Source organism: Paralichthys olivaceus, chromosome 21 (assembly GCF_024713975.1).
Source record: "Paralichthys olivaceus isolate ysfri-2021 chromosome 21, ASM2471397v2, whole genome shotgun sequence".
Lineage (NCBI taxonomy): Eukaryota > Metazoa > Chordata > Actinopteri > Pleuronectiformes > Paralichthyidae > Paralichthys > Paralichthys olivaceus.
In genome coordinates, this window is record NC_091113.1 from 8,338,261 (window position 1) to 8,358,563 (window position 20,303).

The 20,303-nt window shown below is 42.9% G+C and overlaps 4 protein-coding genes across 5 annotated transcripts; 1 reads left to right on the forward strand and 3 right to left on the reverse strand.

The window, feature by feature from the left end:
- Positions 1 to 2,603: 2,603 nt before the first annotated feature.
- mmp21 (matrix metallopeptidase 21) lies at positions 2,604 to 8,108 on the reverse strand. 2 transcript variants are annotated; one of them, XM_069517343.1, is made up of 7 exons: positions 7,782 to 8,108; positions 6,764 to 7,659; positions 6,356 to 6,495; positions 6,132 to 6,273; positions 5,760 to 6,017; positions 5,506 to 5,678; positions 2,604 to 4,859 (listed from the first exon to the last, which is right to left on the reverse strand). In XM_069517343.1, the coding sequence occupies exons 1-7, from the start codon at positions 7,919 to 7,921 to the stop codon at positions 4,554 to 4,556; spliced, it is 2,055 nt and encodes a 684-aa protein (XP_069373444.1). In that variant the 5' UTR covers positions 7,922 to 8,108; the 3' UTR covers positions 2,604 to 4,553. The 2 variants fall into 2 exon arrangements, with proteins under 2 accessions (XP_069373444.1, XP_019938805.2); XM_020083246.2 differs by having other exon boundaries at positions 6,764 to 7,673; positions 7,769 to 8,108.
- A 151-nt stretch (positions 8,109 to 8,259) lies between these two features.
- On the reverse strand, positions 8,260 to 10,933 carry uros (uroporphyrinogen III synthase). Its single transcript, XM_020083248.2, has 10 exons — positions 10,796 to 10,933; positions 10,316 to 10,390; positions 10,134 to 10,217; positions 9,954 to 10,050; positions 9,714 to 9,788; positions 9,304 to 9,378; positions 9,122 to 9,205; positions 8,903 to 8,988; positions 8,732 to 8,830; positions 8,260 to 8,642 (listed from the first exon to the last, which is right to left on the reverse strand). Exons 2-10 carry the CDS (start codon positions 10,376 to 10,378, stop codon positions 8,508 to 8,510), a joined length of 798 nt encoding a protein of 265 aa, XP_019938807.2. The 5' UTR covers positions 10,379 to 10,390; positions 10,796 to 10,933; the 3' UTR covers positions 8,260 to 8,507.
- A 293-nt stretch (positions 10,934 to 11,226) lies between these two features.
- On the forward strand, positions 11,227 to 13,836 carry bccip (BRCA2 and CDKN1A interacting protein). The gene is made up of 7 exons (XM_020083247.2): positions 11,227 to 11,367; positions 11,673 to 11,747; positions 12,023 to 12,103; positions 12,191 to 12,277; positions 12,374 to 12,561; positions 12,842 to 13,010; positions 13,189 to 13,836. The coding sequence occupies exons 1-7, from the start codon at positions 11,227 to 11,229 to the stop codon at positions 13,357 to 13,359; spliced, it is 912 nt and encodes a 303-aa protein (XP_019938806.2). The 3' UTR covers positions 13,360 to 13,836.
- Positions 13,837 to 14,123: 287 nt separating this feature from the next.
- On the reverse strand, positions 14,124 to 20,187 carry dhx32a (DEAH (Asp-Glu-Ala-His) box polypeptide 32a). The gene is made up of 11 exons (XM_020083245.2): positions 19,627 to 20,187; positions 18,607 to 18,800; positions 18,001 to 18,373; positions 17,678 to 17,917; positions 17,496 to 17,589; positions 17,235 to 17,384; positions 16,167 to 16,358; positions 15,921 to 16,061; positions 15,294 to 15,484; positions 15,023 to 15,213; positions 14,124 to 14,784 (listed from the first exon to the last, which is right to left on the reverse strand). The coding sequence occupies exons 1-11, from the start codon at positions 19,945 to 19,947 to the stop codon at positions 14,586 to 14,588; spliced, it is 2,286 nt and encodes a 761-aa protein (XP_019938804.2). The 5' UTR covers positions 19,948 to 20,187; the 3' UTR covers positions 14,124 to 14,585.
- Positions 20,188 to 20,303: the final 116 nt, after the last annotated feature.

Below are 20,303 nucleotides of genomic sequence, written 5' to 3' on the forward strand. Positions count from 1 at the left end.
CAAATTTCTCATCGTAAATTTAAAAGGTTGAACACACATTAACATGGATATTTGTTGTTTATGAAAATGTCTAATATTGTATATGTATGGAGTAAATAAAAAAGTAAAAGATGCCAACAAACTTATTAAAAACAATACTTGATAAAAAATGTGCAATAGAGTGTGGGTCACAGTCTTCGGGCGTACTTGAACCTTCTGTGTGTTGAGATTGCCCCCTACTGGCCCTTTTTCAGAGGCATGAGAGATGATTTCAACCACTTTACTGCAGGTAAACAAGACTTCACAGCGAGAACAGATGGAGACAAAGTGCTGACATGTATATATTGAGAATGCAGAGTTGTAATATTGTCTTTTACTCATTTTGTTATTTTGATTTGATGAGAATAATGTTTCAATACTATCCAATGCATATATTTTTTATACTTCTTAATAATTAAAGGTAGAGAATCTATTGAATGTTGATCTGCGTGGGTGAAGGAATCCACTTGCTGGAATGATATAACCTGAGTGATGTCAACACAGACACGTTTATGAAAAGAAAGTCTGTCCAAGAAGAAGCAGAGTTTGAGGAATGAAGGTTTTTACAGGGATACCAAAACAAAAAGATGTGTTCAATTGAACAATCTAATTATTGGAACTTGACTTCTGTTAAATGGCAAAAAGAAAGGATACCTGCACTGCAGATTTAATCGGGAATTCAAAAATCTGTCTCCTGCAAGTACCTCAAGGTCCTTTTGAGTACCCTTTTTGAGCAAAATACACAGTACAGCTTAATATTTCTAATGCCTGATTCAGACAGCCAGTGTTTGTGATGTCACAAACCTTATAAACCAATCCTGCCAACTTGTGGGTGGGGGTCAGCGGCAGGAAATGGCTCCTCGATGGCAGGTCAACCGTGAGTGTGGGGAGACAGGGAGCAGCCATCATAATGCATTGATAGATCCCTGCCACAGAATGAGGAAGGAAGGCGTGGAGTTACATTTAAGCCATTTCAAGGCATGAGAGGAATTCTTTCATGACAAACACTTTGAATGTGTCATTTGGAGGAACAAAGTTTAACAGGTCGTGATTAGCTACTGGAGTGAGGATGATCAGAATACTCCTTTAATCAATAGACTGTTGTGCTGCCAACATGCCAGCTAAAGGTTATGTGGCATCAAGCTCAATCTGTTATCACTCTTGTGTTAATGATTCATGATGCGATTCAAGGTCAAAACAATGTGAGACATATCCAAATGTTTCCATATGATGCAGCTTAATGTAGAGGGAATGATGCAGGAAGCCACTCCACCCTCACAACTCCTCTCCATGGTCACTGATCAATACTCTGCAAGTAATAGAATTGTTCCATTTTTTCCTTTCTTTTCCTGATGAGGTTACCACTTCACTTCAGAGGCAGAGCAGCAGCCCGAGCTAGAAGACAGTACCATGTAAATAATTTGACATGTAAGCGTACGATAGATTGAAACTATTCAACATCCTTCCCACGAGATGTGACTCACAAGCAAAGGAAAAAAATGCTGCAAAATATCAGAGGAAAGAGTGGAGCTGTTTACTGTATGCATGAACACACACACACTCCAGAGATGGAACTAGAGGGATATCTTTGAAACGCTGGCAGTTCGCACTCAAGAATCTTGAATTTAAATGCAACACACCATCTTGATGCAGCAGTTTGTTGAACTAATCCCACGACACACACAAAGACATTTACTATAAGACACACACGAGCCCACATCTTGGGAGAGTTTTGGGATTTTTTTTTGTGCTGCAGGAGTTTTGTCCCATTCCCCTTGTTTGTGAAGTGCCTCCCACGTGGATTCCGGTGCCACGACGCAGGTTTTTTGTATCTCTCCGGGGCTGCTGCAGCTCGGGCTCTATCAGCATGACTGATCTCATTTATCCCCGTCGCATCCAAAGAGGCCCGCGGTGTAGAGAGGAAAGAAGCACAGATCATTGAGCTGTGCGGTTACGGAGCAGACGGGGACTCGCTTGTCTTCGTGTGCAGCAGAACTCCGGGGGTCGCAGGAGATGTATGGTGCTTCATGATGGGAGAAACAAACAGATCACGACCCTCAGCTGCACTGCATTATCTTCTACACTGGATTAGTCTATCAATGTCAACCACACTACAGCAACAAGCATATGATTTAGTAGATTCCATTGCATACCTCTGCCGCACCAAAGCAGCTTTCAGACATGCACTGAATCTCCTGACATTCTCCAGGGCGGCTGCATGTGAGAACGCAACTGTTTTTCTGGTAAAATGTCCGAATTACACCAACCTGAGAAAAATGTTTCATATATTCTTGGAGTGATGGGATCCGGCAATATAATAGTAGATTTCTCAATTCTAATAAGGTATTTCCTGAACTGTGAGGCCAGAGACGAAGCTCTTTTTCAATCAAAACCCTCAAATAAGGTGAAAAATATTTCCTCGAGAGAACCAAGCACCCTTCTTCAGCAGAAGATGAATGTGGACGTGTATTTGTATGCTGATGATTCCTCCACAGAAAGAGACCCTCATTCTGCGAACGTGTGAGAAAACCCATCAGCTCATGACATCCATCTCCGCAGCTCCACTCACATTTTCTTTCCTTTGCTTGTAATTGATTTCTTCTTCAATTTATTAATATGGCCTGTGGAGCGCCTGGAGCACAACGCTAGTTATCTGAGGCCCACCAGGACCCCGATCTCCGCAGATGAGCCGCCTTAATAAGTGTTCAAGTAAGGTATTGATTACACAATCGATGTCTGTTTCTCTGCACGCTGCTCAAATGATTACTATAAAATGGAACGGCATTAAGCAATGAGATGAGTCCCCCTTTTTTCAATCATTTTGCTTCAATCTAAATTTCAATAGGCTCTTTTCTGATTGATCGTGTGTAAATCTTTAACGCAACCTTTCATAACAAGAAGGGATCCAGAAAAAATAATCAGCAGATAACTGTTTTCCAACACCTCAAGGTTTTATTGACAAAGATCACTGTTATTTTCAACAAGTGGATCTGGCAATAAGTGACATGTTGCACAAATAATTAACACGGTAAGGAATCTGAATGACTGAATATCTACATCAATATGTGGCCTTTCTTTTCCAAAACCATTATGTCAAAGGACCACATGTTCAATCTGTATGTTTACCCAGAAACCTTCTTCTTACCACATTTCCAACATTATACACAAGATACTTTTATGCATGTTTCTCCAAAAGATATAGATCCAATATGTTTGACATGATAACTCGCTCCGATGTACATCATATGTACATTGTGAGCTATGACAATGTTTTATTAGTTTTTGTATAATCTTTATGTGACAATGTGGGTAAGAATGCAGCATTGTCCCTTTTTCAGAAGCCACTTATGTTAACTGTTGTAAATCGTTTGTTTCAACCATAATATTTCCAGACACACAATATCAAGGGTCTGTTTGTGTTTGGCGTTATGTTAGGTTACAGTTCAGGTACCATCAGAATTAAATAAACAACTTGCCATTTAATCTCTAGTTCTTTGGTACTCACCTTTCCCACCACGTGTTGCTGGAGCAAACGAGAAAATTGCCCCAACACTTCCTGTATTTCTACCTTTGGTGACATCAGCAGTGATGTCACTGGGAGAAACCATGTTTGAGGGGGGTTTTGATTTAATTATTATTTGCCATCATTTGTGTATAGGTGTTCATTCAATCAAGCTGCCAAATGTAAGCTAGCATGGTGACAAGTGCCAGCAGAGGCTTTTTTAAAGTTGGTTCTTAAAGATGACTTTCACTAGACTGGCTAACAAGAATGGTATGGTCTGTGTCTATACAACCAGTTGCCTTTTAATTGACAGGAGAGGAAAGTGCATGTGATGTGAAGCCATTTTAGTTGCTTGTAGTTTGAATTGAATTTTGTTGACTTAAGCTGGGTTAATTGGTAATTATTTTCTCCATGCTTATTTTTCCTTACACCTCCCAGATATTTTTTTTAGAGAATAAGTCTCTTCAGGCCATGATGCAGAACGTCTGGCCTTCATGTGAACTTAAAGTGGCCTGAATATCCCAAAACAAATGAGAGCCTTTTATTACAGCAAATTGTATTCTGGATGAGAACCTAAAGTGGAGCATGTTGTAAACCAATATGATTTCCCTTTATTTTAATTAATTAATTTATAACACATTTGACATACAAATTAGTTTTTAGTTTTACTCAAAATTAACAAGACCAAACAAAAACACAGATAAATGCAATAAACTCAGCTATTAGTTTTTTTCAATGAAGAGATGTTGACGCACTTTTTCTCACCCAGTAAACATGTAAATATATCTTATTATAATGAAAATAATAAAATGGTAGGATGCATTTGGCAGCAGTAAGAGAGAGAGAGAGCTGCTCTTAAATATATTAATAACATGCCTTAATTAGCAAACACTACTTGTTTATTGTTTTTGTCTTTTATACAATAAATGTGTTGAAAGAATATATAAAGGGTGTCTACACAAATGACAACATAGGAAGATCAGGTAAAGCAGCAGGCTTCATCAGTGCACTAGACTTTATTACATCTACACCCTCAGCGGGTTAGTTTGAGAGCAGTGGGATGAACGTTGCAGATGTCGAACCAGTGGAGATCCACCTCCTTGTGTGGCAGCAGGCCATTCCGGGGCAGAGAGGGCCGACGCCAGCGATGGCGGCTGCTCACCACCTGCCAGAAGCAGGAGCCCTTCAGCAGAAAGATGGCATTGTGGGTATAGGAGAAGTAGGCAGCGTCGATGTTGCCATCTGGATGGTCTCCGCTCACCACTGCGGGGAAAACTTCTCTGATGTTTTTGGGGAAGCCTCGTGCCAAGCTGTTGGCTTCAACACTGAATGCGTACACCTGTTTGAACAGATAATTGTTTCCCATCTTATTCAGTGATTTAATTACAACAGGAAAACAAATCACAGAGGAAGCGTAACAAGTTTGTTTGCATGCAGAGGAACAATAAATGAGCTTGGGCTTTAGGTTATTGTATATCTCTGTTCTACAGACCAGTTTTGTTAGATTATAAATCCTATAAAGAACAAGTATTTGGGATGGACTTAAACCAGAGACAGATCAAAGTCTTAATAGGGTCACAGGGCTCCCCACCAGGACACATACATTATGCCCTCTGTGCATCACATATGTATGATAATGAGTAAAAAGATTTTATTCTTGTAATTGTTTGACTTTTTCTCGAAATTCTCAGAATATTTTTTCTTCAATACAGCCCTAGTACTGCAGCGTAAGGATCTGCTGTAAGATGAAACTCCTTGACAAGTTTGCAATTAATGAAATTATCAAAGTTTCCTTTTGAACTGCCTGAGTGACTTTGACTGTCGTGAATGATCTCCAGCCGTCAGCCCACAGGGCCTCTCTCTCACACCATCCCCAAATCTACTGTTTCTGATTCTGACCCAACTAATCTAACAATCACTGTTCGCTCCCTTCGTACATTGCCATTTCTCATTCGCCACAGAAGAGATAAGGGTGCCGTTCTTACAAGCGTGTTTTTGAAGAAGTAGATGTGGGAGTCTCTCCTGTCATAAAAGGCTGTGTCGATTGGACCAGGCACCCCGGGGAAACCTTCAGAGATTAACCTCGGATACCGATGACCTTCTGGGTCCTGTCTGAACACCTTGTCGTTCTCGCTGTTGTACCTCCAGAACCGAGTACCTGCTCAAAACAAGAAGAACACTCCCTCAGGATTTTCTTTAAGGAAAAGGACCACCCTCCTGATAAGTGTGATATCTGTACCTTTAAAGAAGTAAACAGCATCTCTTCTCCTGGACCAGACATGCACACATGCATCCACACCATCCACTGGAATCCCACGCCAGCCGGCCTGCAGCGCCACTGGGTCGCCGTAACGTGTGCGGTTGTTTCTGTTCTCATACAGCCAGTACCAGCCGTCTCTCATGAAGTAGGTGTTAAAGCGTATGGCCACCTCCCCGTAGGCCGTCTTTTCTTTTCTGATCCAATCGAACACTGTGTTGAACCGACCTTTACAGACCCCTGGGGAGAAGAAAGTGGGACTTGGTGTCAGTCTGTGTAAATAGAACTGAACCTTATTGATCTCTGAATGTGTGTGTGTGAATGTAGACACTAGATGGTGCTGCAACCATGTACCATAGAGGTGCTGTATGGCCTTCCTGTCCGTCCAGTCCATCTCAAAGCCAGACTCATGTGGCAGATAGCTGGGCTGCATTATAGATCCAGGTCTGTATATGTGGGGGAGACCTAAGACGTGGCCGATCTCATGGACTGCCACCTGCCACAGGTTGGAAATTAAAATATTTGAACCTGAACTTTACTTTCTTATGATACCTCTGTTTTCATTGACATACACTCACTTTGAGAAGGCTGATCCCGCTTCCGGCATTGGGACCAGTGAAGTGCTCATCGTCATCAAAGTGTATATCACCCAGGAACCAGGCGTGGGCAAATTCTTGACCTGTGCCGTCAAACCTCTGTTTGCAGCCGAGATGTCTTCCTGTGTGGGACAGAGAATTTAAATAAAGACACAACTCTGAAGAAAAGACAAAAGCTTTATTGTAGAAAACGAAAATATTGCAGTTCTATGGAAAACTGAACAACTGCAATTTAGTGATTCTTAACATGAAAGCTGTTTTTACCGTCTATATTGTTATATAATGAAATTTAGAAAGTGAAAAATGAGTTTTACCATTAAAATATAAAAATAAATCATCAATATAAAAATATGTTTTGTTGAGTTTCATTTGTATTTGGCTGAGAACTACCTGTTCCAAAGCCCAGCCTGATGTCAACATCCTCCAGCGGGGAGCGTGTGTCCTCCACGAACTCCAGCGGCGACACCTCGCTCCACATCCTGAAGGCCAGTCTGAAGATGTACCTCTGCTCCTCGACGGACAGCTGGCTGCTGTAGCCTTCTCCAATTAGCCTCCACTTCAGCACCCTCTTGGAAAAGGCCATGTAGCCGGTCTCAGTCACATCTCTCCTGCGTCTTTGTTTGGACACAAGAGCGGCAAGGTGGCGTTTCCTGCGTCGCACTGCTTCACTCTGACGCGTGTTCACACTGATATTTATCACTTGAGAGTCTATGATGAGATGATTGGAGCTGTTTGTAAGAGAGGTGTCAGTGAATAAGTTTGATTCCTGTGTGTAATTCATGCTGGAGTCACTGGAGTTGCCTGTGGGGACACTTTCTGTGTCATTAAAACTGAATAAGTCGTCTTCAGAGGAGTTTGCTGCACCAAAAGAAGCATCATTGGTTAAACTAGTTTCTGTGCTGTTACTATCTGTGCCATTAAAAGCTTCACCAGGACTTATTTCCATATCTGAGGTGCTGCTGTTCTCGGCGTTCAAGTCAACCTCCATATCAGGGACCCCACATCTTGGTTTGTTCATTGCCAGCTTTGTGGTCTCATCGAACACGCCTGTGACAGGCAGGCCCGATAACTTCTGGAACTCCTTAAGTGCAGATATAAAGGCTTCGCTCTCAGTTGGTCTCTTGTGGTCGTATTCATCGTCATCCTGAGGATCATCCCTTGAATGAGGCCCTGAGGTCCCCTCCTGTATCGTGGCTTCCAGTTCATCCAGGAAGTCGTCATTAAAATTTGCGTGTGACTCTTCAAACTGGATTTCCTCCCAGTTCACTGGCTTCATGAATCCATATCTAGAGAGAAATACCTACAAGAGAGGAGTTAAAGTACATTTACGTCCTATAATGTATCATGAGACGTATAATCAAATAGATGCGAAGGTTAAAAAGTGTAAGAAATTACCTCTGCCGTGTACGTGTCTGTTATAACCTCAGCTTGGTGAGAACTGAGGGTTTGCACATCAGAATGATCCCGACTGTGGAAAAGTTTCTCTGCATCAGCGGAGCTAATGCTGGTCCAAAAAAGCAAAATGATCAGCTGGGTAAAAGTCAGCATCGTGGCGTTGGGTTCACTCCTGAGATTAAATAAAAGTCAAGGCAAGTGAGCAGCCAGTGTTTTATAGGCAAATCCTGACTTTAGCCGCACCCACGTGAAGGTGTGACTCTATGGAGATGTCCCACTTTTCTCACCTTTGGGTGAAAAGTAAACCTATCTCTTGACTGGATTGTGTGGATGTGTGATACATGCTCCACTGATTTTAAATGGACTGTTGTGAAGGAGTGAAACGCTTTGCTTTCATGTGGACATGAAAGTGACAGTGTTTCAGGACAACCATGACCTGTGCCACAAACACACACAGTGTTTTACAGTGAATAACCACAATGATCAAACCATTCCAGCACCAAACTGATCCAAGTTTATTTTCAAAAATAATCGCTTCCTTATGTTCAACATAAATAAATATATAATCATATACACATTTCTGTGGCTTCTCTGGCAAAAGACCCCCCTTTACTCTTTCGCGAAGTATCTTAAATAAACATTATAACTTTTAAGAAGAGAGGGTAAAGTTCAACAGACAAATGGTAACACAAATAAATAACACAGAATATAAAAAATAGAGTCGACAGAGTGGATGATTTTAAAGTGGTGGTGGCTGAAGAGCTTTGGCCATCGCTGCAGCCAGGTGCTCCGCTGTTGGCTTCTCTGCAGTGCAGCTGACACACAGGCCTTCTGCCATCATTGCATCTTGTGTGGTCGGTCCTATGGCTGCAAACTGGAAACACACATATAGAAGTGGACAATCTGTTAATGGCTGTAGATTCCTTCAATTTTTATGTGTGTGACTGGATGAGGATGCTGTACCTTTATTTCAGTGAGGTGTTCACCCGACAACCTCCGCACCACTTCTAGGCAAAACTTCACTCCTGATGGGCTGAAGAAAGCTACGCTGGCTGGTGTTCCCTGTCAATGCACAGACAAAATGAGCTTTTTGACCATAGAATGCATTCTCGAACATGTTTTCAGTGTTTTTACCAGCTCTGTAAAGTAGTTCTTCAGGTTTTTCTCCAGGTCCGGATGTTCAGCTGTTTGATAGACAGTCAGCGTCTCTAGGGGCACTCCTGGAAACAAAGACATCGATCCCCACAGTGAAAAAGGTAGCACAAATTACTATTTTATAATTAGTATAACCCCAGTGGGACTTTACCACCTTGAGTTTTAATGGTGAGGCCCAACAGAGGGGGGAATGCTTACCACTTTCCCTCAGAGCCGTAGGCAAGACTTCTCTTTTGATTGAGCCACAGGGGAAAAAAAGTGGTGGAATATTTGTGTCCTCTCCTACGATGAGAATTAATTAAAAGGTCGTATTAGTTATCAGAACAATCACAATTTTTTCAAATTAAGCAAAACCTGATGAGGTATAAAAAATATCATACGTTCAATGATAAAGCGTGAAAGGACGTCTGCCGTCCCTGTGTCCTCACCCAAAGGATTCAGACCTAGATTCTGAACTGTGGATTAAACACAAAAAGGATTAATAATGCATGCAATGATAAAATCATGCACATATTACAATAATAATAAAAACTGCTGACGTTGACCATGAACAAAGAAGGTCAAAAACACAGGATCGTGCTGCACCTGCGTCACAGCAAACTGTCACTTGTGTACAACCTCTTTCCAAATGACTGAGGGCAGTAACATCACTTCACACGTCCCTGTGAGCACCAGGTGCCTGACACACTCTGCTGCAACTAGCATTAACACAGCAGAGGTTTATAACAAACACAACGCACAAAGTCTGAATTTTAGAAGAAAAGTGTTTTCCGACGTGACAATGACTCACCTAAAGCAGCAGTTGCCTTCCCGACCACATAGATGGACTTGGTGTTCCATTTGTCTTTCACAGAGCTGATCCACTCTGAATTAAGAATTATGTGTGGGAAAGAGAAATGAACATTTAACTAAATTTGAATTCAATTGTTTCATCAGTTTAGAAATCCAGACGTATGTTTTATCAGAACATGTGCTTTCGGATGATTACGATCATCATGAGGGGTTAATGTAGTTTTCTGTTAAGTCTCACCCTCCCTTCTTTCTTCAGCCTCTAAGCACATCTTCACGGCCTCTACCGCTCTTGGACTGGTGAATATAAGTCCTCCGTGTTTTTCTGGTTGGAAAAGCTACAAAAAAATAAAAGAGTGAGTATGTGAAATACAAGAACACAAATATATTGAATTTATACTGATGTTACAGTTTAATTTACCTTATCCGACAACGTGTTTAATGAGACAAACTTAAAAGACAGCACAGGGATCAGGGTGGCTTTGTGACCATGTGACGCCAGCTCCTGGAGAAACAAAAATAAAGAATATGCAGTCAAATGCAAAAAATATTAAGATCTGACAAATGTTCCACATCATTCGATGCAAGAGAAACTGCCTCTACCTTGATGTAAGGGTCAGGTCCAGTATCTCCATCTCTTGGTTCTTTCAGGAGCAGCACATGCATCTTGATAATAACCTTAAAAACGGTGTATTGACAAAATAAATGAGTAGAAAGCAGGGAGCCGTGTGAAGACAGCTGTGGAACCTGCACAGACACTGAGGACAGAGGGTGTGAGTGACACAACGAGCTCAGCTACACCCTCAAACTGTCATGTGCAACCTACTGATAACAAATATGTCGCCTCACGGTTATGGGACAGTGATCAGGAGGTGATTAAAAATTTGAAACCCTTGTCTGCAGCTAAAACATGTCCTCCTGCCCTGTTGTTGTTTACATTAGCAGGACACGCTAACACGTTAGCCCGATCAGCTGTTCCCTGAATGGAAGCTACCATCGATACACATATTTAATCTTTCTCGTGTGATACGATGATTTCTATCTGTGGTTATAAACACAACATAAAACACACAATGCAGATACCTTGACTTGTTCTTACAGCTGAGCGAGTGACGACTCCAGCCACGGTGAAGAAAGGGAAGAATAAGCAGTGAATATTCCACTAACTTCTCCAAATACGCTTTTTATTTCATAAAAACAAAAACTATTAACATTAAAACATAAGTCACGCTATTAGGCGGTGTTAATATCTATTTATAACAGAATTAAAGTAGTATAAGTAGAGTTTAAAGAGCTTCCACCCCTTTTTTTAAATGGTTCATTCCGTTTTACCAAACGCAAACCGGAAGCCATTGTGGCTCTAATGGTTGCTAAGCTAGATTGCTGGTCCTGTACATTCGGAGCCGTAATGGCGGCTTCACTGTGTCGCTTTCTCCGTGAGGCTCAACTTTAACACCGTGTGCTCCGCCCACTCTCGGGTGACACGCGTGGTGTGTGGATCTCTTCGCAGCAGCATGGCGTCTTCAGCTAAGAGGAGAGCGGTGGGTTTGGGCAAAAATCCCGAGGAGGGCGACAGCAGCTCCGACGAGAGTCTGGAGGAGGAGGAGGACTCCGGGCAGGAGGACAGCGAAGCGTCGGAGGAAGAGATCAACGAGGTGAATTAACCCGGAACACGCGTTCACTGGCCTCTGCTGGCTAACGACTTAGCCAGCTAACCCAGCTGCTACTCACACTGTGAAGTATATAAGATACATATTTACGATGTAACGTTATTATATGAAGGTACATATACTTATAAGTATTCACAGTACACGTCAAGAAACCTGCTTCAGAGAAACTAGACCCTGAAAGTAAACGAAGTAGCTTCTCTGTTATTGTAGCATCAGAAGGAGCTGTGATTGATGACTTGTTTTACTTTGGTCTTTGTTTGTAACCGCTCTGTTTCCTTCCTGTTCTTCAGGAAGTCACTGTGGACTTCGAGGCTCACACGATCTCAGTCAATGACTTCAATGGCGTCAAGAAGCTGCTGCAACAGGTGCGTCTGGGACAGTGTGTTCGCCCACTGAGCACTTTATTAGGAACACCACCATAACATTACATAGGTTCTCTCTTTGCTCCCAGAGGAGCAGTGACATTCATTCATTTTTATTTATTTCCTACATGTAAATTAAAAGTATGTGCACTTTTATGTATTGCACTGCTACCACATGATTGACTGACTTGCACGAAAAGGAAAGTGCGTGGTTGTATGGTAGCTTGTTGTATGTTTGATTCGAAGTGTGACATCCCTTCTCTTATGTTTGGACACAGCTCTTCCTGAAGGCTCATGTAAACACATCAGAGATGACAGATATCATCATTCAGCAGAATCATGTTGGGAGTGTCATCAAGGTGAGTTGCTCATCCGTCTGTTCTCATTTTAAAATACAAAGGTTGCAGCTCCAACATGTTTTCACCTGCTCTTTCTCTTAATTCCAGCAAGCTGAGGTACCAGAGGACAGCGATGACGACGACCCAGACGAAGTGTTTGGGTTCATCACAATGCTCAACCTAACAGAGAGGAAGGTAAACACCATCGGCGCAGGTTTCACAAACGGGCTTTGAAAACAGCGGCCATTTAAATTTAATTTCAGCTGTATGTGTCTCTTATTCTGCTGGCAGGGAGTGCAGTGTGTGGAGGAGGTGAAGGAGCTGATCGTGGAGCAGTGTGAGAAGAACGCCACCCACAGCGTCACAGAGCAGCTAGAGCAGATCCTCAGCGACACCAGCAAGCCAGTGGGGCTCCTGCTGAGCGAGCGCTTCATCAACGTCCCTCCACAGATCGCCCTTCCTCTGCACAAACAGCTACAGTGAGTTCTTGATATGTACTTGTCTGTCCTCCAGAGTATTTTCTGACGGGAAGAAATGTACTCATTGTATTCCCTTTAAAACAACTATCACAGCTACCATTCAAATGGAAATAAATATGCCATAATATGCATCATGACACCCGTTTCCACCGAATTGAAATTGCATCCTGGATGTGACACTGAATAAAACCTAAGTAAAGTTTGAAGATGGGAAAATGTTACCTGTCTTTTGAAAATGTTGTGTGCATGAAAGTAAACCAAATGTAATTCTGTCCCCCAGGGAAGAAATAGCTGAAGCTCAGAGGACAAACAAGCCCAGTGGGAAGTGTCACTATTGTCTGATGATCAGCAAGACCTGCAAAGAGGCAACCAAGACCATCCCAGCCAGAGGAGGCGCTCCCAAAGAGGAATACATGTTTGTCAATGCAGAGGAGGAATTCTTCTCTGAGGTAAACACAAGCAGTCTAAGCATGAAGGATACTATGTAAGGTTAGCTCAGACTTTAATTGGATAATAACTTAGCTCTCTAGATGCAGTTCCTTTGTTGTTTTAATTTTTAATGTGATGAAAAACTTTTGTGTCTTATTGCTCTTGTAGTTCTGAATGTTGTCTGTTTCCTCCTCACAGCAAGCCATCATGAAGTTCCACTACTCGGTCCAGGAGGAGACAGACTCCTGTTTGAGCGGCAGATGGTCGTTTGATGACGTCCCCATGAAGCCCTTCAGGACAGTGATGCTGATACCTGCAGACAGATTCCCTGCCATCATGGACAAACTCAAAGAATACTTAACCGTGTGAACCTCACAATAAACCAAAGCCACCTATGTACACACTGAGGACTTTCAGGGTCATGGAAATGGTTCACTTCTCTCTTAAGAGACTTCTGGTAACATCAGCTACAGTAGTGTCACTATTGTAAACCTGACGAGCTGTTTTTTCTCCAGAAATTGTAGAGTTTTTTTTTTTTTTTTACAAATTCCAGGTTCATTTAAGAAACGTCGCTGACGGATATCACCTCTGCTTATAGTGCAGAAATATACAAATGTTACATTGTGAATATAAGTAGAACAGCACAGTCATGATGTACTGATTATCAACCATGTGTTTATGAAATTAGTAATTTTAGACTCTAGTCTCAGTGAATGGAGGAGGAAACGGGTCATTTGCTAATTTGATAACAGTTCCAGATTTTTCTTTGATGAAACCTGGTAGAAAGCTGATTTGAACCTATTTGATCTGGTTTAATTTGCTAATATTAAATCATATATACAAGCATTTTTTGTTTTTGTCGACCAATTTCAAGCATGTCTCTCTTGACTGATTAATAATATGAATATTATAGTTCTGCATACCTTGACAATGATTAGCCCTCTAAAGCTGAGAGCATGTCAACTCAAAATCTACACAGCTTCTGAGATACCAGTGTTTCCAGACCAACAGCGGTGAGGTGAGAGTAGAGCAGGCGAGAGGGAGCGGAGAGACCATAATAAATCTAGAATGGCACCCAGATACCACATACTTCCACCAAGGCCCAACAGTTCCCTTATTAAACCACATTTAAATTCGCTAATGCAGATTTTTATTTAGATCTGCACCAAATTGCGCACACATAAATATCAGTTCCATCAAGATCCATGAATTCTTCTCTGAGAAATCAGTTAAAATGTTGGAGAAGCTCCTGGATTTCCTCCCTGATCTATCAGCATCAAAATGTTTACGGGTTGGTCCTTGAATTGTTGCAAGGTTTCAGGGAACAAGGAAACTTCCTCAGATACAGAACTCGAGAATACAGGACTACACATTGTTTCAGATCACAACGGATAAACAGTGTTTGTAGTTTGTTTACTACTTTTTACGTCAACTGACACCAGAGAAAACACCACCTTCGGAATAAGTCGGCATATTGTACATGAGACCATCAAAACAACTTTTAAGCAACAGTTATGATTACAATACTTGTTTTAAATTGGCTATAAATATTTGAAGCATTTCTGCATTTGACATTAAGATAAGAAGTTTTCAGATCATTGAATCACACATCTGTCGTAGCTCTGTGGCATCACCGCACAGCCGCTGCTGGCGTCACTGCTCATTATGGCAGCTTTCGGTTTCTCCTCTTTATGTTTTCTGGATCCGTCTGGGTCCAAGAGGCCTTGCAATATGTCTTTGCTCTCACTAGGTGGCAGATTGTAGAAGAAGTAGAGTGGCGCCATTTGAATGAACCTAAAAAAGATGGAAAAACAAGACTGAATATGGTCAACACTTCATTTTTATGTGGAAAACAACAAATCCTAATTTCAAGAGGATTAGAAAGACTTAAACCAAATGGCTCAATTTTACAATGATGATCATAGCATCAAAATATGTCTCACCAGCGAGGCAATAACAAAACCCACGAGAACGCAGATGTAATAAGCTTGTCCACATGGTGTTTTTGTCTTAAAAAAACGGGTTGACTTACACTTGTGGGGACATTTCAGACACTGTTCTCATATAGTTGTTCTCTGACAGAGTGTACTCGTGGAAAACGACCCACTCCGGGAGCCCGAGCTTCTGCGACTGAGCGCCGTAACCGGAGAACGGGTGAACCTGGGCCATGTGCTTGTGCGTCAATATAAAGTAGTTTCCTGCTCCGTCTACGTCTCTAGCGATCTGCGGGGAAAAAAATGGTGTAAACGTGGATCCAGTTTAAGGGGTAGATTCATCATCGCTGACACTTAGTTTCATTATACCTGCATGAAGAACCCAGCCAGCAGAGCCCTTTTGAGGTTGAGCGTGTTAGTCTTGGTTCCAAAGGAGGGGTCCGAGACGGGAAGCTCGATCCGGTTCAAAGTGTCGGTCAGCTCTGATCTAATGGCCTCAGCTGTCTTCAGGGCGGAGTGATCCAAGAAATAGTCCTGGCACCACATTTCAGAATTGATGTCTGGTGGTAAAAATGCATTATGACGTACATTTTCAGTCAAAGAGTGCATTGAGTCTCAGTAAGGAACTAAATTCAAAACAATGCTCAGCTTGGATGAGGCCCTCGAGAATTGAATAAAATGAAACTCTGTTAAATCTGTACTAACAACAAACCAGTGACTGGATGGAATTAAGTATGACATCTTGCTGAAGATTAATCCATGGGTAAGAGGATTTATTTAAATTCTCAGTGTTAATGCCTTGTTTTTCTTTTTTGAAGATTTTATTCTCTTCATATTAGTTAGACACCAGGTTTATCTCTCGTGTGATTTTGTTTTTGATTTCACGTGAAGGGTGAAGCACATTGAGACGACCTCAGTGCACTGTCCTATTTAAACAAACATGTTTAGGTAGATTTAAGATCAGTATATTGGCTCTGTTCTTTAACATCGTCTCACATTGTTCTCTCTGGCTTTGTCTGAAAGCGTTGTAGATGTTAATGAGGGTGAAGTGGTCTCCTTCAGGGTGCTGGAACTTCCGGTGACACTGGACAGCTTCATGGCTCAGGCCGGCAGGTGGCTTCAGGAAGCAGCTCGGAGCTGGAGGACGAGGAAACAGTGTCCATGTGGTGAGATGAACCAAACAAATGATTTTCAATCCTTAGGAGAACTTGAATCGATTCTTATTCTAGTTCACCAACGTACCAGAGAGCATCGCTGCGATCGTCAGCATCTCACTCACACAGTCGAACTCGCAGGACGCGAGCAGAGCTTTGGCCATCTGAGGGTCCAGAGGGATTTCAGACATTATGATGCCGATCTCGGACAAGTTGCCGTCATCATCCAAAGCTGCGAGGTAGTCGAGCTCCTCTAGCGCCTGCATGAGGCCTTCAGGATCTGACAGTAATACAGAAAGTATGATGTGCCGTCTTTTGTAAAGTCGTTTTTTTATAAACTCACAAAATAACAATCTGTATAATCTTTTCTTCTCAAGAAATGCTCAACCAACAAAACATGAGACTACAATTCCCAGAGTCCTCAGCAAGACACGTCATGAAAATTGTTGTATTTAACTTCTCTCATTTCTATAATATATATATACAGTATATATCATATCATTGACATTTATTTGTGGATAATTTGTAAATCCCTGACTTTAGTGCCTCCTAGTGGTGGCATTAAAAACTAAAAAGGAAATAAATGAGCCAAAAAGTGATGCGTGGGAATTCTAATTGTTACAAACTTGAACCATAAGAATCCTTTTAGCTCTTTGAGTTTTCTATTCCCCACATTCTCTCAAACAGGAGAATATGAATCATACTTATTGGGGAAGAGTCATTTTTTGTGCCAAAATTCTGCGAGAATGGAGAGATGTAACAATACATTTGGCGTGAACCTTCGCTTCATTGTACTGGTTTGGCGCTGCCCTAATGAGCCATGTTGTGTAATCGTTAATGAGCTGGCCTCTTTGTAGCCTGTCCTGTTCATGTGAGGGTAGGTCAGAGCTCAGACAATGGTTGGTCGCAGGGTCCTGTCAGCTCAGCTAAATCATGGCTGACTGGGCCCAAACAGCTACACAGAGCAAATTCATCTCTTCTTCCTTCAGCCAAAAAAAACCCAACAAAAAATTCCCACACACACTTCTGGTTTTTGTTTTAGGGTGGGAGAGAAGGATGCTGTCTGTGGGAAACTGTGACCCAAAATAAAATGTAGTCATGAATCGTGTTCCAGTGTTAACTCGTCCAAGCTTCCCCCCCCGGGAGGATAATTCACCTGGTCGGTCGATGAAATCGCACTGTCCAAGGCCGGCTATCTCCATCCTTTTTAAGAAAAGGGCTGTTGGCGTGATGTTGGACTCCAGTATCTGTGGGGTGTTCTCCACAGGAAGCTGGCTCTCCTCTGGATACAGGCAGAAACATTTACCTAGCAAATAAATTGAATTCAATTCAGTACAACAATGAGCATCAGAAAAAAACATTTTCAACATTTTCCAATAGTTGAACTATTCTCCAGCTACATGTCTATCAGACATACCTGTTGGCCCCGACAGCTGCTTGCGTACATCTGCCTGACATCGACTGATGGGTTCAAGAACCTCCGAGTTAGCTCTTATTCTCGGATTGTACACCTGCAGTCGGAGGTGAAACCCAAATACTAATTCATATCATCAGAATACTCATTAAAATGTATATCCGTCATAGGAAGTTATACCTTACCATTTTTTTCTGGACTCCTGTGTCGATGACAAAGTTGAGAGACTCTATCGGCCACCACTTGTCCTCGCCGTGGTGGGTGGAGAGGAAAACTCTCCTGGACGTCTTCGAGTCTGGTTGCTTGGTCAGAAATGGCAGTAGCCCTCCCTGGCCTGGGCACAGAACCACAGGCACCATCTCGCCCAGGTCTGCCCCCAGCCTGGTGCCTTCTCTCTGGAGGATGCTTTGGGCACAGCGGGCCTCCTAAAATTAGAGGTTTGTTAAACCAGTCTTAGCTCTGAGCCCAATGGCACCACTCGTGAAAAATTGCAATAAAAATCTCATACCTCATCTGAGGCAAAAAACACAACAACGTCTCCGTCCTCTTTGGCTCGATGGATCTCCAGCACCAGCCTCAGCGCCGAGTAGAAGTAGTCCTTGTTGTCGCTGTTGCTGTGGACCACCTCAGCAGGACACGAGGCCTCCAGATTGATGAGAGGGATCCTGCCGTAACGTTTCAGCAGCTTGTCAGTCATGGGCGGGACGGCGAGGACCACCACCCTGAGCTCGGGCCTCTGCAGCAGGATGTCCTTGAGGAGACCCAGTAGAATGTCTGTGCTAACTGTCCTCTCGTGGGCCTGGTCGATAATAATGGCTCCATAGTGCTCCAGGAAAGGGTCTGACATCATCTCTCTCAGCAGCATATTGTCAGTGCAGTATCTGGGTAATTAAAGCCATCAGAGGGGTGTTACAAAGCAATAACTTTACAGCAGCACAAGTGTGTGTGAGTGTGTGTGAGTGTGTGTGTGTGTGTGTGTGTGTACCATCCATCCGCTGAGGAGCAGAGGGGTGGAACAAACTAAGAGTGACAGTGAAGGTTTGTGGATGATGTAAAAGTGTCACTCTGTGATGCTGCTGCCAGCTGTGAAACAGACTGAGAGCTTGTCACAAACCTCAGGACAGTGTCGGAGGAGCAGCATGTCTCCAGAGGGATGGTGTAACCCACTTCATGGCCTATGTTGACGTCCATTTCATCAGCTACGCGCAGGGCCAGATCCACGGCCTGCTGCCTGTTGGTCTGTGTGCACACGACCATGCCATGCTGGTACTGGGCAGACAGGCAGAACTCTGCACACCACTGAGGGATCTGAGAAAGAAAAGCCACTGGATGTCTTTACAGTGCTTTGGATTATTTCTTCTCCATTAAACAGAACACTTTTCTCTCTATTTACATCATGCTGGTTTTCACTGGCGGGGATCCTTTCAGGATTGCACTGGCAGCTTTTGTTTAAGCACACAGCAAAACAAACACTGACAGGATATATCCTATGGTATTATCGCTCATAATGCAAAATTGCTTTGGCAGCATGTGGCGGCTCCAGCGGATCAGGGCTTAGCAGCAGGAGGTCCCCTAACACCCCTGCTGGAGCCTTTGTGCTGGCTGACAGACAGGCAGGCAGGCAGGCAGGCAGGCAGGCGGGCGGGCTGGAGCTGGGACAGCATCACAGTAACACAACAGCATCTGCTGAGCGGGGCAGCTTGTTCACACTGACTCACATCATTTGGTGCTTTGCTTTAAAAGAACATCCCCGAGAATCAAAACTATAAGACAGAAGTTGTGCTGTGAGGCAGATGAAGGTGAAAATACTGGACAGAAAAAATAACACAGAGAGGATTTACTGTACTTCAGATAATTCATGGTGAGCTTTACAAATGTGCAGTTTGAGGGCTGGACTGAACATGAAGCATAAAGTCATAAAAAGTGGGTTATGCTTTAGTGTTTGGGTTGAAATGTAAATCTGAAAGTACATTAGATATGGAGAAATAAAGGAGCTTGCACTAATAGTTATGGCTGATGCCCCAAGCCCCTAAAAATGTATTAATGTAACTGTACAAATGAAACTACACATGAAATCTTTCTGGCAGATTTCCTCCCCCCAACTCTTCCACATGTGAATATCATATGGTCTTACCTGTGTACTCCTCCCAGTCTTGGCTGTCCCACTCACAATCACCAGCTGGTTGCTCACCAGAGCTTCCTCAAACTCACACCTGAGCTTCCACACAGACAGAGTCTTCCTCTCCTTCAGCAGTTTGTAGTAACGGGAGGAAAAGGGCAATCCATCGAACTGATTCAGCTCCAGATCGTCTCCAAAGCCGAACGAGTCCTCCCCGGGACATTCAACACTCTCAGCGCAAACTTCAGCCGTCTCCCCTGGATTCTTTTCCTCCGACATGAGAGTGCACGGATGATTTTTTTCCCACCCTCCCTTCCAAACAAGCTCCAAGTCCATTCAGATTCAATCAGATATGTGCTATTTAAAAATCAATTAGCCAGGATGTCTCCTATCTGCCAAAACTACACGATTAAACCTGTCAAACTTCGGATTTGTCCTCCTCGAGCCTGGCTGGCAGACACGCAGTGCGCACCGGTGCGTAATTTCTCCTCCAGGCAGCGTGGCTCCACACGTGCTCCAGTTTGCTTATCGGACTTCACGGTCAATTCTGAGCGATGTGGATGAACTCGTCATAATCGCCTGAATATTATCCAAACGATCACGTGTTGAGCAGTGATGACGCTCAGATCTGATCCTAAATTTCTCTTGCATATTATGTTGAAAGGGAAAAAAAACAGTGCAGTATATTTTTT

Excerpts from the sequence above, each read along its gene's own strand:
- mmp21 (XM_020083246.2), bottom strand. The coding sequence starts at position 7,921 with ATGCTGACTTTTACCCAGCTGATCATTTTGCTTTTTTGGACCAGCATT. Across the intron at positions 6,496-6,763 it reads CAGGCTGGGCTTTGGAACAG|GAAGACATCTCGGCTGCAAA; the intron begins GTAGTTCTCAGC and ends TGTCCCACACAG. Across the intron at positions 6,274-6,355 it reads GCGGGATCAGCCTTCTCAAA|GTGGCAGTCCATGAGATCGG; the intron begins GTGAGTGTATGT and ends AACCTGTGGCAG.
- uros (XM_020083248.2), bottom strand. The coding sequence starts at position 10,378 with ATGCATGTGCTGCTCCTGAAAGAACCAAGAGATGGAGATACTGGACCT. Across the intron at positions 9,789-9,953 it reads GGCTGAAGAAAGAAGGGAGG|AGTGGATCAGCTCTGTGAAA; the intron begins GTGAGACTTAAC and ends TTCTTAATTCAG. Across the intron at positions 9,206-9,303 it reads TTCACGCTTTATCATTGAAC|GAGAGGACACAAATATTCCA; the intron begins GTATGATATTTT and ends TTCTCATCGTAG.
- bccip (XM_020083247.2), top strand. The coding sequence starts at position 11,227 with ATGGCGTCTTCAGCTAAGAGGAGAGCGGTGGGTTTGGGCAAAAATCCC. Across the intron at positions 11,368-11,672 it reads CGGAGGAAGAGATCAACGAG|GAAGTCACTGTGGACTTCGA; the intron begins GTGAATTAACCC and ends CCTGTTCTTCAG. Across the intron at positions 12,278-12,373 it reads TCAACCTAACAGAGAGGAAG|GGAGTGCAGTGTGTGGAGGA; the intron begins GTAAACACCATC and ends TTCTGCTGGCAG.
- dhx32a (XM_020083245.2), bottom strand. The coding sequence starts at position 19,947 with ATGGACTTGGAGCTTGTTTGGAAGGGAGGGTGGGAAAAAAATCATCCG. Across the intron at positions 17,590-17,677 it reads CAGGAGTCCAGAAAAAAATG|GTGTACAATCCGAGAATAAG; the intron begins GTAAGGTATAAC and ends CTCCGACTGCAG. Across the intron at positions 16,359-17,234 it reads CGATTTCATCGACCGACCAG|ATCCTGAAGGCCTCATGCAG; the intron begins GTGAATTATCCT and ends TATTACTGTCAG.